Here is a 15841-nt window from a genome sequence, read left to right as displayed (position 1 = left end):
ATACAGAAACATACGAAACAATCCACATGCACAAAATAAAACTTAAGGATATGTACAGGAACGAATACAGGAACAAAAACTCACATAGCCCCCATTTTATGACACCCCACTGATTGAATACTCTTATATTCGTTTGCTTTTTCAACTAGCGAAACGACAACTATTCTCACCATGTTGAGGCCACAGAGATAATTAAATCCAAATATGGTTGAAGCATGGGGTAGTACAGGGTCGTTACAATATAACTTTTCCTATTTAACAAATTATAACACTGAAATTAATTACCGTATGAGTACCAAACTTGGTAGCATTAATGTCAAGGACACGGGGAAGAGAAATAATGCAGAATCAATTCAACTGAAACATTTTTAATGTACTGCTATAGTGCATCATACCATTACATACAGGCACCATTACTGCTCCAAAAGGCGCTAATATGGTGCCCATCAGCGTACAAGAGAGTCTGAAAGAGCACAATTGAATTCTTCACATCAGAATGAAGCATGTCTGTAGGTATGCTGGCTACCTCTCTTGATCTGCTGCACTTCAGATCAGCACATGTGTGAATGTTTCCCTGGTAAACCCTGTCCTTCATGTAGCCCCACAACCAAAAACCACAGGGAGTGGGATCAGGTGACCTTGCCAACCAAGCATTTGGACTTGATTGGCTATTAATTTGACGTTTCCAAACGTGTTTCATAGAAAAGGGTGAACTTCACAAGTGATGTGCGCTAGGGTGCCGTCTTGCATGAAAAATGTTGAGTTCAATTCTTCTCTCTCCTGTAGGGCGGGTATGACATGCTGGAGAAACGTATCACAGTAACAATGACCAGTCACACTGCACTTCTTCGGTCCTTCAGTGCCAAAAAGAGTGGGCCAATGATGAATTTAACCATGAAGCCACATCATAGAGTGCCACATTCACCATGCAGAAGAACTTTATGCAGTGACTGGTGGTGAAGATCTCTATGCTCAGCAATTCTGTGTGTTCACCTCACCCCTCGGAGAAAAAAAGAGCTTTGTCTGTCCATAAAATGATCCAGGGCCAGTCCTCGTCAACTTCAATCCTTGTGAGAAAGTGGAGAGACAAGTCAACACGTTGTCATGTGCCCTGGGGTGCAAGCTGCTGTAGAATATGGATCTTCTACGGATACCATTTAAGAATGATTCGAAGCACCTTCCGTGCAGGGGACCAATGGATGTTAAACTGTCATGAAACAGCGAGCACACTGCCTGACAATTGGAAATTGCATGTAGCATTGTCCACCATAGCAACAGCGATTTCATCAACCATCTGTGGTGCAACTTGTCATCCGCCTCTTCCTGGAGCGACGCCCAGTTCTCCGCACAGCAGGTGGAGAAAGAGGACCCTTCCGTAAGCCCTTCAGTTGACGAGATTCTTGAAGTGCAGCTGCAGCATCACTGTTGTTTTAGTAATAGAGCTTTACCAATAATGCCCTGGTCCTTTTGACCAAGTTCATGTTGACAAGTCAACAAGTGCACAGCAACTGGTCAGGTGTGTGAGACCATGAATCACGATGACTGATCACGCACCCGGTGGCCATAATTGGAACCGGATGGAGGGAGCTAGAATGCATGGAAATCATGCACCCTATACTCTGGACATAAATGCTACCAAGTTTGGTACTATTACGGTACGTACTTTCCAAGTTATAACATGTTAAATAGGGAAAGTTTAATTATAACCAGCCAGTACTTGATCACAGCAAGTTACACTGCACATTTACTCCCTTTTCAACTAACATTATATTTTTAAAAACTTGTATGAGCTATTTTCAAATTTGACATGCTTTGCTCTGCTTCCTCTTATAATTAGACTGGAGAAGAAATTATCGAACATTTCTAAATCTGTGCCAAATTACTTTTCATTTCATGCACAATTTCACACTACTGCAGCCACTATACAACCTATATTCCAGGAATTTGGATTCATAAACAATGGAATGATGTGCATAGGTTATCATCATTGATATATACGTTCCAGTAACTGATGTTTGTTGTTACAGCAGACAGTAACTGTCTGCACTGGTACTGACAATGTGGTAGCATTCATACTTCTCCAAGCTGCCACATAGTTCTTGAATGGGAACTGATGCTTTTTGCAAATTTTGCAAGTAGCACAGATAAAGGTGGGTGATAGCAGATTAATGCACACTTCTATTTTGCAGCTAACAATGGAAGGATACAAAAGGATCACAAATGGCTCTTCTTGGTGGGAAAGAAACCAAGCAGCATGAGACTTTTCCAACACATTTGAACAACAGAATAAACTGAATATTAATGCATAACAGGATCAAATTAACTGCAACATTATGCTCACAGAATGAAAACTTGTAGTCACAAATTATGAAGAAGTCCATTATGTTCATTTATGCAACACACAAATGAAATGACTGTCTGGTGTGACAGCAATGATTAGGATGACTAACATTTTGCTGGAAGTTAGAACTGTGATTCCAACTAACTACACAATAACTACCTAACTATACAAAAAATTGAAAGACAAATTGCAAACTGCAAATCAGTAAATATTCTTTACATATCCAGCAGCATCTTTCAGCTCATTGACAGCTAAATTTTGTATTTCACGTGTAATCTGCTTTACTTTCCCACAGTTGTCATAAAAAAATTAAATACATTCCCAAGAATTTAACAGGAAGTTTATGAATGCCTATTTTGGTACTTTAAATTAATGTCTGATTATTAAACTTTACACTTATAAGTGTGCATGTGCACATACGCATGCAGTTACTATTTTTAAATTAAATAACTTAGGTAAAATTTAGTATTTTCAGTATGAGAAACACTATGCTTTTAAAATTGATTATTCCACTTCAGTGGCAGTCTAAGTTGAAACTGGATATTTCTAAACATCATATTTCCCCTGGTGATTGATGATGTGAACTACTGAAGACACAGGAACACAAAGATGGATGGATGGATGGATGGAAAGAAGAGACAGTATGTAAAACATTGGCAGTGGGTGTCAAGTATTACCTGTTCATATATTTTAATTGCTTTTTCATAATCTTCTAACTGGGCTGCATAATGAGCAACTTTCAAGAGGCATTTGTTGGCTGAAGAGTTACTTTCTTCTCCTTTGAAATAGTCTGCCGCTTGTTCATAGTGTTGTACAGCACGTTCCAGGTCAACGTTTTCTGTTTCATATAATTCTGCAATTGACTGATGGTGTTTTGCAGCCATTGTAAATCGTCCCATATCAGTGTAAATTTCAATGGCCCTCAATAGACTTGCAACAGCACCTGTGTACAAAATCATATACAATGCATGTGTTACGCTGTTCATATGCAACAAATCATTTCCCACACATTTTCTACAAGTATTTTTTGTGGCTACAGAGTTTGGAGGCAGTAAGCAGCTTAATGAAACACAATAAAGTTGTAGATGACGCCAGTATTCACACAAATCTCTGCAAGAAATATTATTAACAAGTCCTTCTGTCAACTAATTAACACACACAAATTCAGTTTCTCATGAAAGGTACAGACTATCCACACAGGATGATTCTGAAATGGTGGTTGGAGAAATGAACAAAACATATTATCCACTTTCAACTAACTAGGCACTTCAAAATTTTCCCCTACAGATGATGTTCCATACAAAAATTATTCGTACATATTGTAGCTACTGATTTACATAGTAATAAAAGACCAACTGTACAGCATATAATTCAACATACAATATTTTTGCTGGGTAATTACAGATCTCAGTTTCTCTCAACTATACAATGGGCAGAATGTTTCTATTCTTTACAGTTAACCTACAACAAAAACAAACTTTGCATTATACCTTTACAACAGTCACACATTCAGCTGCACTTCATGTGATAAATTGTGTGACTAATGAGCCTAACAACAACAGTTAGATGGTTGAGTGTGTTCTCATCAATGAAAGTGAATTACAATACTCACAAACTCTGTTCGCCCAAATTTTATGGAAGGAGTAAACAATTGCCAAGCTCATTTCCAATTACTTTCAAACTGTGTTATGCTACTTATAAGAGTGCCAAAACTGAGTTCAAAAGAGCCAAACTAATAAGACACAGATTTCTTTATGTAATATTTACACTGATCGGTCAGAACATTATGGTCACCAAACTACTACCGATATAAACCAGACCAGGCGATAGCAGTGTCACCTGGCAAGAAATGATTGCTAGTCTCTCTCTCTCTCTCTCTCTCTCTCTCTCTCTCTCTCTCTCTCTCTCTCTCTCTCTCTCTCTCTCTCTCCCCCCCCCCACCACACACACACACACACACACACACACGGCGCATGTAGTATCAGTGAGCTTTCTGTCCGAGTGTAGAATGGAAAAGCTGCGAAATATATCCAAGTTTGACCAATGACAGATTTTACAGGTGTTCAAGAAGTGCTGTGGCAAGTGTCTTCAACACATGGCGAAACCAAGGTGAAACCACATCCAGACATCATGGGGTTGGGCGGCCACACCTCATTACAGAGGTTGGACATCATAGGCTGGGCAGACTGGTAGAACAGGACAGGTGGCGAACTGTGGTGGAACTAACCTCAGACTTTAATACTGGGCAGAGTACGAGTGTGTCTAAGCATACAGTGCACCGAACACTCCTGACGAATGGCCTCCACAGTCAATGACCAATGCATGTGCCACTATTAATGGCAACTATGACTGAAATGGGCACATGACCATCGGCGTTGGACACTGACACAGTGGATATCATTCCATGGTCTGATGTAATACCAATACCCTCCTCATTGTGCCAATGGGACTGCGCAAATCCGTCGTCTGCCGGGGGAACAACTCCTTGACACCCGTACCGCAGGATGGAGACAAGATGGCGGCAGCTCCATTATGCTCTGGGGGAACATTCACGTGGACATGTATGGGTCCAGTGGAGCTTGTGTAAGGCACCATGATGGCCAAGGAGTATTGTACACTGGTGATAGACCACATACACCCCTTTGTGATGATCCTGTTCCCCGACGGCAGTGGCATTCTTTAACAAGATAAAGCATCATGTCACAAGGCAAGGAGTTGATGGAGCTTTATGGAACACACTGGCAAGTTCCAATTGATGTGATGCCGCCGCCCCCCCCCCCCCCCCCAAACTCAAGATCTGAACCTGACTGAACACATCTGAGATGTGACTGAACATGGTATCAGAGCTAATTACCCCCCCCCCCTTTCCCAGAATTTCAGAATTTACAAGAATTTGGTTATGTGCGTGCGCGTGTGTGCGTGTAGATGTGGTGCCACCTTCCTCCAGTGACCTACCAAGGTCTCACTGCTTCCATGCCATGACGTGTTGCCACTGTTAGACATGAAAAAGGTGGGCTTACCAACTATTACGAAGGTTGTCATAATGTTCTGGCTTATCAGTGTAATGTAAAAGATTTTACTTGTAAAGATTTGGAAAAAGATGGTATCAGTGGGGAGTTTTGGAAGAACAGGCTTACAGTTTACATACATATGCTGTACACGTAAGATAAAAGTCAGTCTACTTGCAATTACTTTTAAATACTCAATAAACAATGTAACTGCTTTGAAATGTGTGAAGAGGTGGATTTAATGAACTCTGGTTATGTACTACACCGAGTTTTAATATGCCATTGTGAGACAAAATTATGGCACTAAATAAGATTTGGCTAGTTTTGGAACTCAACAGGGTAAAGAGTTTGTAAGTTTTGTTTCTACGCATGCTTTTTTAAGCACTTCACTGCTGGTAGTTATTAGAGGGAATAATGTACTCCGTTTGTTCCACAGACCCACAGAGAGTAGGTCCTTCGGGAGGTGGAACATGATAAAAACAAAATTACAAAAAATCCACAGATCAGAAGTGAAATGTTACTGTAACATGTGAAATAAAAATGTTTTCCCTCTGTACAGGAGTTACCCCACAGTACTTCGGAGTACCATATTACTGTCTATTATTTATTGTATACACTACTTTAAAGGTTTCTGTGTTTCTTGTAGTTCTTATATTCTTGTGTAGAGCATTTTAAATTTTCTTATCACCTTTCTGTGACTTATTTAATGACTCGTTCAATTACAGAGTGGCCTTGGCTCACACTGTTCCACTGAACCTGATGAATTGTAACTAAAATTTACAAATTAATATTAAAATTGTCATAATTCCTAAGCTATTGTGGCCAAACATTATTAAGTAAGACCATGGAGGGATGCTTACACAGATCTCACTACTTTGATGATGTAACTGGAGTCAGGTATTACATGTAACTCGTGCTTTGTGATACAAGTAACATATGCCCCAATTGGTTTTGCTGAGAAAATTGTCACTGGAGCAGGAGTTGCCACAAACAAATCATTTAGCTTATCTTGGAATTGGGCTGTAACAGTGACCTAAATTTCTTACAGTTGCTAACAAATAATTGAAAACTGGTGTTCCCAAGTAGGTGACACCTTTATCGACAAAAGAAAGAGGTTTTTGTCTTTATTTAGGTTGTTTTTGTCTGTAGTATCGATCTGTGAAGTGAGTAGTTTATTTTAAAAGACAAATTTCATTAAATAATAAATGTACTGAGAAGCAGTAGTAAGTTAAGCACACCCAGTTCATTAAACAGGCTTCCACAGAATGTTCTTTGATTCATACCATGACACACACTTTGAACATCTGGGCTTAAAACTTTGGTTTGGTCTGGTGGGTAACGACAAAATTCTATACCACATGGCATAATTAAATGACAGTAAGCAAATTATGTCATCCTTTGTGTTTCAGTGACTATCACCTATGTCTGCCAACATTCAGTCCATATTATTTGCTTTGACATTTCAAGAATTCTGTACTATTCTTGTGCTTACAAAATCTATGAACATGCAATCACAATAATTCACCATTCTCGACCTCTTCTGTATGCAATTCCTCATTTTGTGCATATGCTGGGTGAAAACATCTTGAGTGTTCTGAACTGCATGTAGTGAGTTTTTAGGTGTTTAACAACAACAAACTGACTAAAAAATAATTATTAATTTATATGAAAATTAATTACTAGTTCTTTCTACAACTATACTTGATTTAATACTAACCACAATGTCTATATTATCTTCAAACAAGACAAACCTGGCATCAGATGACATTGCAGACAACAGGTTGTTAAATATACACAAGGAAAAGTAAAGACCCCAGTATACAACCTTGTGGATAGTACGTGTAATTGGTTTGTTTCATGAATACCAATAATTTGCCACAGAACTCGCAGTCATTACACCTTTTGTTTCCTTGTTGAGAGATAACTTTACTCATTTCAAAGAATTTGTCACACCTAAATAGTCTCATTTACTTAAAAGAGGGTTGCGACATACACGGTCAAATTTCCTTGATTAATCTTAGAATATTTATTATATTAACTACCAAATTAAATACACACTCACTGCACGCGTAAACAGCCTCCTGAACATCAAAAATCTTTATAGAACTTAACTTTGACAATATGTTATTTGCAGAACTGTTCCTGGCTGGCAAATATGGGTTCCTCTTAAGTTATAAGACATTTCATTTATTGAGTAATCAAGTACTGTTTGTAAACATGTCTAAATTGAGTTACATTTGGAGGAAAGCAATTTCCATACAATGTGAGGTCTTATTAATGTATGAATTGTATATTTCATTAATTTCATAAGGACCATCATGAACTCACATGTTTTAGATTTTTTATCCTGATAAGCATCAGTACTTATCACAAGGAACATCATGTCAGGGTCTGAGATGCCACTTGATTTTCTAACATGATTTTGTTCCTAAGACCTGTCCAGAAATCCACAACCAAGAAGAAAAGAGAGAAATACCAATAAACTTCAGTTTACTTTCATGTCAGGCAGCATTCGCAAAATTTTAGAAATGGTAACTTACAATCGGCTTCTTAACCACTGACAGCAAATAATGTATTGTCGAAGTCGCACTTTGGATTTCTAAATGTACATACATACTCTGCAATCCACCATACGGTGCATGGCAGAGGGTACCTCGTACCACAACTAGCATCTTCTCTCTCTGTTCCACTACCAAACAGAATGAAGGAAAAATGACTGCCTATATGCCTCTGTACGACCCCTAATATCTCTTATCTCATTTTTGTGGTCTTTCCGCGAAATGTAAGTTAGCGGCAGTAAAACTGTACTGCAGTCAGCATCAAATGCTGGTTCTCTAAATTTCCTCAGTAGCGATTCACGAAAAGAATGCCTCCTTTCCTCCAGAGACTCCCACCCGAGTTCCTGAGGCATTTCTGTAACACTCGTGTGATGAACAAACCTACCAGTAACAAATCTAGCAGCCCGCCTCTGAATTGCTTCTATGTCCTCCCTCAATCCGACCGGATAGGGATCCCAAATGCTCCAGCAGTACTCAAGAATAGGTCATATTAGTGTTTTATTAGCGGTCTCCTTTACAGATGAACCACATCTTTCCAAAATTCTACCAATGAACCGAAGACTACTATCCGCCTTCCCCACAACTGCCATTACATGCTTGTCCCACTTCATATTGCTCTGCAATGTTACGTCCAAATATTTAATCGATGTGACTGTGTCAAGCGCTACACTACTAATGGAGTATTCAAAAATTACAGAATTCTTTTTCCTATTCATCCGCATTAATTTACATTTACCTATATTTAGAGTTAGCTGCCATTCCTTACACCAATCACAAATCCTGTCCAAGTCATCTTGTATCCTCCTACACCACAGCATCACCAGCAAACAGCCGCACATTGCTATCCACCCTACCCAAAAGATCGTTTATGTAGATAGAAAACAACAGCGGACCTACCACACTTCCCTGGGGCACTCCACATGATACCCTCACCTCCGATGAACACTCACCATCGAGGACAACATACTGGGTTCTATTACTTAAGATGTCTTCGAGCCACTCACATACTTGGGAACCAACCCCATATGCTCGTACCTTAGTTAGGAGTCTGCAGTGGGGCACCGAGTCAAACACTTTCCGGAAGTCAAGGAATATGGCATCCGTCTGATACCCTTCATCCGTGGTTCGCAAGATATCATGTGAAAAAAGGGCGAGTTGCGTTTCGCAGGAGTGATGCTTTCTAAAGCTGTGCTGATGCATGGACAGTAACTTCTCTGTCTCAAGGAAATTCATCCCACAAGATTTCTAAAGGGTTCTGACACAGGCTATCTACATACACAGTGAAAAAGTACTTCACTCATCAAACAATGAATTACAGGCTACTGATATATTTTGTAATCTGTTGAAGGCATCTGACACTGTAAATCACAATAGCCTTTTAAATAGATTAATTATTGTGGTGCATCAACAGGAAATGCTGCAAAATGGTTTAAATCCTGTACCTGACAGGAAACAGAGTGTTGTTAGGAAATAGACGTGTATTAAGTTACAAGGCATCATTAATCTGAGAACTAATTACATGTGGTGTCCCACAAGATCTTAATATCCTTAGTTTTTCTTGTGTGTCAATGACCTTTCATCAATAACATTACAAGATGGCAAGTTTGTTTTGTTTGCAGACAATACAAACATTGCAATAAATAGCAAATCAAGTGTAGTCTTCAAAAGATCAAGTGGTGGTTGCTAGCCAATTCTTTGTCACTGAACTTTGGAAAGACATACTACATGTAGTTCAGAGCTTTGAAGAGGTTTCCCACCAGTATATGCCTAAAATACGATAAACATATAGAGAAAGTGGACAGTGTTAAATTCTTGGGATTACAGCCTGATAATAGATCCAACTGGGAGGAATATGCTAAAGCACCTACACCAATCCCCATTTCCATGTTGTCAGATATAGACGTTATTAAAATAAAAAGTTGGCATACTGTGCTTACTTCTATTCCATACTCTCTCTCAGGATTTTTCTTTTTTTTTGTCTCACCAAGCCAAGTTTAAGTTTTCTGTGTACAAAAACATGTAATAAGAATTATTTGTGGTGAGACTCAAGAAGATGATGCACAGGCCTGTTTAGGGAACTAGGTAGGAACTACTGCTTCCCAATATATTTATTTCTAAACGAAATTTGTCATTAAAAGTGTATCTCCTTTTCAAACTGATAGCTTAGAATCAAGGCTACAAATAAGAAAAACCTTCACAGATATTTAAAGTCAGTCACTTTGATCCAGAAAGCCATCACCTATTCAGGAAAACAGATCTAATAACTTGCCAGCAACCATAAGAAGTTTTACTACCAGTAAAACTTAAGAGGAGCCTTCAGGATTTATTGGTGTCCAACTCCTGCATGGGCATGCACGCGTACGTGCGTGTCAAATACTGCAAGTATTAGTACAATCAGACTTTTCGAATTCAGTGCAGTAATGTGGTCATTTAAGTGTTGTAAAACCATTTTTTAAATGTAGTGTTTATTACCTTTCAAATGAAAATATGACAAATTTTTTTGGGTAATTGCAAATTCATGGTGATCATTTCACTTGGGATCAGTGGAAGGTACATTAACTTATTTATTTTTCATTAAAGTACTTATTCTGTATTTTTGGTTTTCTGATATGGTGTTCATCTTGGGGGATCTCCTCACTATGGACCAATTTGAATGAAAAGTGCATCTAATGTAACAGCTGTTTACAGTAGAATGAAGTCATAGAATAATTTATCTCTTTTTTTTTTTTTAATGTGTGTTAAAACAACAAGCAACCACTACTTTCTTCTGTTAAATATGCCAAGTAATCTTTACGGTGTTTTATAAATGGGCTAAAATTGCCAATAGGTGCTCTGTCCGTGAAGAATTTGTTAAATTATACTTATGTGGCACATGCTTCTAGATGTGGCTCTGAGCAGAAGTTTTAAATATTCAGAGAAAAATTCTCTTAAGACTCTACCTAGAGTAATAGATGCATGAATTGAGTATACTACACTTATATTGTTTAGCTACTTTCCTATTCAAGTATTAAACTGCTTGTGATGGTTCCTACCACCATCAATGTTCTTAAATCAGCTTTCCTGTTGGGGCAAAGCTGTAGTGTAATGTGTTCCCTGCTAATGATAGGAAACACAGGAAATGCACCAACATGTGACTAAACATCCGATATAAGCAGCCGTTCTAACTTTGCCGACGAAGGAGCTCAAATGAAATAAATCATGGTGGCTCAAAATTAATACTAACCCAATAGTGGTATGCCTCAACACCAGCACCATATTTACCAAATCATGTTGTATAGAATATTACAAATCATCCAGTATTTTTGTCAGAGTTTCCCACAGTAAGTACACTGTCTTTGAAAACCTTTATATTGTGACCCTACCTTCTCCTATCACCTCACCTAGAGCAGCAGCATGTTTGTGAATATAAAAACTAACCCTTGCACAGAGAGCAGATATATCAATCAGCTGTATACTCAGTTTTTATGATTTTTGGTGTGAGACACACCACATACAAACTGATATTTTAGAGTTTACTGAGAATCCACAAACAAAATATCTGAAAGAAGCAGGCGGGCAGTGATAGTGAATCAGTTCTGATTCTGTCCAACTTGAAGATACGAACAACATCTAATTGTACCCTTAGAATTCTTGGACTCTAAATCTGTCCTGTTTGCCACCTTAATAACTGCTTTTAAAGAAAAATGCTACTATTATGTTAATTAGAAACATTAACACTAATCAGGGATTAATTAATTGTGCAAGATTAGTGTAAACTCCCTTAGACAAGTATATCAACACTGTCAAAATTCACTGACTCCAAAGAAGCTGTGCTCATACTCCGCATTAACCTCACCCATTCTGATCCAACCAAGTCTTTCCAAATGATAAGAAAACAATTCTCAGTAAAAGTTGTCATTGCTCTGGCAATTAAAAAAGCACAGGGCCCACACTTCAGGAGTGTATTCACCAGAACCTGTTTCGCATGTCCCCACCCCCCCCACATGGACCGTTCTACATGGCTTTTTTATGAGTCCATACATTCAGTTATATTTAAGTTTGTGCTAAAAACACATACAGCCAAAATACAAACAATGATCAAATGCTAGCTGCTAACATTGTTTTTGAAGAATGTTTCACAAAATAAAGAAGTTTTGAGAAATAAAATTAAACAGACAAAGATGGTATCTCCTTTTTAATTTTTTTTGCAATTAATCATACTGTATATAATGATATTTATTTTTTACAGAGACACATCTGTTACTACTATTTGAAATATAACACCTTTTATTAATAAATGCTTGTATTTACTTATTTCTGCATTATTATGTTATCTATTGGCGATTTATCATGACAGCGTGTGAATTATTCACACAGGTCAATTAGTCAGAAATAAATGACATTTATCCTACACATGACACAGGAAAAGTAATGTACAAACAAAAACAAAAATTCCACGAATCGTAATTGGTGACCTGACAGCATGTCTCATACATCATAAAATGAAACCAAAAAATCTGAACATAAATTGCTGATCGTTTAAAGTATTATCCACAATCACCTGTGCTGTCTTCTGAGCAGCGAAAGGAGCACACTAATGGCCACCAGGTAAAAGTCTTATGCACAATCTCCATTTAGTGAGCAAGTCCTGAAAAACTTCGTGTATCGGCAGTACATAGTTTTGCCCTGTGACCAGGCACAAAATTCTAAGGACATGCAACACACACTCTAAAAGCTCAGCAACTGCTACAACACATCTTTTGCTGCCTTGATTGCTGTCTACCTGCTGTAAGGAAACCTGCGACTCTCAAATTGAAGACACTGGACTATACCCAAACCAGCTTTTGTAGTGAAGTTAGAATGCAACAAACATGTTGAGGGAATGTTTCACTGCTCACAAAAGTTGGCAGCAGAAGGGGTCAAGGACAACAATGAACAATGGACTGTAAAAATGAAGAGGAACTATTAGTTATCTCAAATGTGATGAACTTGTCGAACAAAATCCCTGTTCCAATGGCAATGGGCCTCGGAGACAAGGATAATGTGGAAGTAGCCACCAATCTTGCTCTCAGCTAAAACCTGTGATATGTAATGTCTTATCAGAAAATCAGGAAATGCATGGTACCACTCCCAACCAAAATTCCTGACACTGCAGTCACTGGTTTTAGAAACTGTAGCATCTCATGATACCCAATAGCACTACAAAGCATCATTATAGGTGTTATGTGAGGGATGCCATTCAACCTTTTAACTTTCCCACATACTCCAACAACACTGAAGTCTAGATTAGAAGAGCCTCAACACACACAGCATTTGTGCTGTACAGCCAGTCTGTACTGGGAAGCTCACAGTACCTGGTGTCCATCTTTGTTTTTACTGTCAGGGGCATCCCACGCAAAAGAATATGGCTATGCAGTTAATAGTACAGTAGACACTGGCAAATCATGGGCACAAACACCACCACTGTAGCAGTAACATGCAACATCCCATAAAGGATCACTAACAGCACTGTGCACCTCACAACCACCTCTTTCAAGATGCAGTACACACAAATGTGAAGTCCCTCTCAAAACTACAATTTGGTCATGTGTGTGCCCTGTGGCAATGACAACAAATATTAGCCCATTACAAAAACAATGACTTTCGGGAAGAAGTGATACATATCAAATAACTTACACAATGCTCATTCAATTGTATAACAGATTTTGAAGTTAAGATCCAATGAAGGGCAGTTAGTGTGATGTCTGGAGGTAGGAAACCCCATCACCACCTCACAGAGGTCCTTTAGCAGCGGAACCATTAAAAAGCTAGATCCACTTTTGGAAGCTGCACAGTCCATTATCAAATCTCTCCAAATGAGATTTCACTGACATTTTCATCATGTTGCAAGGGGAAGTGATGAATTTCACCATTACTACTTTATTAGTACACCAAAGTTTGTCTGTAGGCCAAAACCTCACAGTGATCGCAATGTAACAGGAATTCACAATCTGAGACTATATTCAAGTGTCACTGATAACAGTATGAGTGATTTAAACTTTTGTAACTGTTGGAGGTTTCTCATTACAGTTTTGAAATTCACTGACTATTCAAAACAGAAGAACTAAAAATGTAGCACAATACCACAAACTGCTAGACAATGTGAATCCTGCTTACTGCATCATACAATGGTCGCAACCCGTGTATTGCATTATGTTTTTCCATAACAATACAATGCTGGAGATGGGGTAGGGTCACACAAGTGGTTGAAAACTGAGTGAAATTCACTTGACACCTGTTGATCTAACATAGTTTTCAATCTCAACTTATCTGCACACAGTATTCAAATGCTTGGGCCTCATAGTAGAGTTGGAAAAGCTAGGCACAGAGTACCCCTCTTCCTGTTTTGTTGAGAGATCAAGAAGCTACCTATTTAGCATTTCCATAGGAAACAAATGAATGAGGAACTGTGTTACTTTTGCAATTTTAATTCTCATCATCAGTAAACTTCCGCAAAAAAATATGGTTTACACTTCAGTGACCCTAAGAGTCACAATTTTGAGCAGACCATAGCAAATTGCTAAATACATGGCCATTATCAGAATACTTTCAAGGAAAAATTAAGGCTGCAATTGGATCCTGACCCATACTCCAACTTAGTCAAAATTTCTGGGAAATTCTTTTTTTTTAGTATGTGGAAATGTATCACTTGCATAATTTTAACTTTCATAACAGGGCTCACTGATTCAATTATCAGTTGTATAATGATACTTGATCTCAGGTTTCAAAGAAAATATGAAAAATTTGAATTCAAAAAATTGTATGCTGCATGACATTTTTGCATAACCAGCAATTTGCCCACACATGTATGTCCTCATTAAGAATTGGTCACTTGTGTCAGTCAGTAATAATCTTCTGCTGAGGAACATCTGAGGAGACAGCCTCTTGTTAAGGACCTGATTATAGACAATGTAGAAAGGATAGATCACTACTCACCTCATGGAGGAAGTTATGAGTCACAGGCAAGCATTATGAAAAACAATGCTAGAAATATTTCAGCTTTTGGACAAAGACCTTCCTCAGAAGTAGGAAAACACACACACACACACACACACACGGGCCAATGTTTCTAGGCACAAAGACCCGACTCTACTGGCATTTGGGTCTTAGTGCCTTAAGACAATGAGATGATCCAGAAATCAGGAAGGAAATACAAGTTGTTATGTGACTTCTAAGGCCGAGATAATGGTTGGTGGAAAGAAACATTCTGGTGAATTCCATAAGGTCTTGTTACTTTCCACATTTTTTTTTTCTTTTCAGTTAAAAGAGGTACATGCTGTCCGCAAATCAAATCCCCCTGGAATTTACTGAATTAAGATTTTCAAGCATTTAAAAAAAAAACACATTTTTACTGTTTTCATTGTCTGGTTGCAAAGCAAGACTAAAAATACCTTTCTTTATAAAACCAAACTGACCTTTAAAATCCCTGAAAATCATCATCATCATCAAGTTTTGTCCATTTTGCATTCAGTCTTCTATTTGCACATTCAATCTTCCTCATGTTTTTCAGTTCTTCTTTACTAGCCCGCCAATCACGAATGGCACTTTCTGTTGGTGGGGGGCCAAAATGCTGCTCAGCTGCTATTTTTCCATGTTGTTCTGCATTTTCTATTACTTTCAATTTATAACTCTCATCATATGAATACCTTGATTTTTTTCCATTATGAAACTAGCTGCTAATAAAAATATTGTACTGTTACCAATAACATAAATCACTTTCAATTCAAATTCAGTGGCACCACAGACTGCAGTGAGGCATTATCGGCTAGACAGTGTTCTGGGTTTGTGATGGTGGGGTGGGAGGCAGACAGAATTATCACAGTTGTGAATCCCCACTACTCATGTTCGTTGCATCAGTGTACTGCTGCTGCCAGCTGAATCCATTGTTGCCAGATAGAGATAGATTTCCCATGGCA

General features: G+C 38.3%; 1 protein-coding gene across 2 annotated transcripts in view; it reads right to left on the bottom strand.

Annotated features, from left to right (window-relative positions):
* Window positions 1-15841, bottom strand: part of LOC126248501 (alpha-soluble NSF attachment protein) — a 63981-nt gene that overhangs the window by 30225 nt on the left and 17915 nt on the right. For both annotated transcript variants that reach the window (XR_007545494.1, XM_049949539.1), the window contains exon 3: window positions 3019-3284. Coding sequence is in view for 1 of the 2 variants with exons in the window: in XM_049949539.1 (XP_049805496.1) it covers window positions 3019-3284 (266 nt within the window). In the remaining variant the exon portion in view is untranslated. The remainder of the gene's footprint in view (window positions 1-3018; window positions 3285-15841) is intronic.

Source organism: Schistocerca nitens, chromosome 3, assembly GCF_023898315.1.
Source record: "Schistocerca nitens isolate TAMUIC-IGC-003100 chromosome 3, iqSchNite1.1, whole genome shotgun sequence".
Classification (NCBI taxonomy): Eukaryota; Metazoa; Arthropoda; class Insecta; order Orthoptera; family Acrididae; genus Schistocerca; species Schistocerca nitens.
This window is presented reverse-complemented; position numbering and strand designations above follow the sequence as displayed.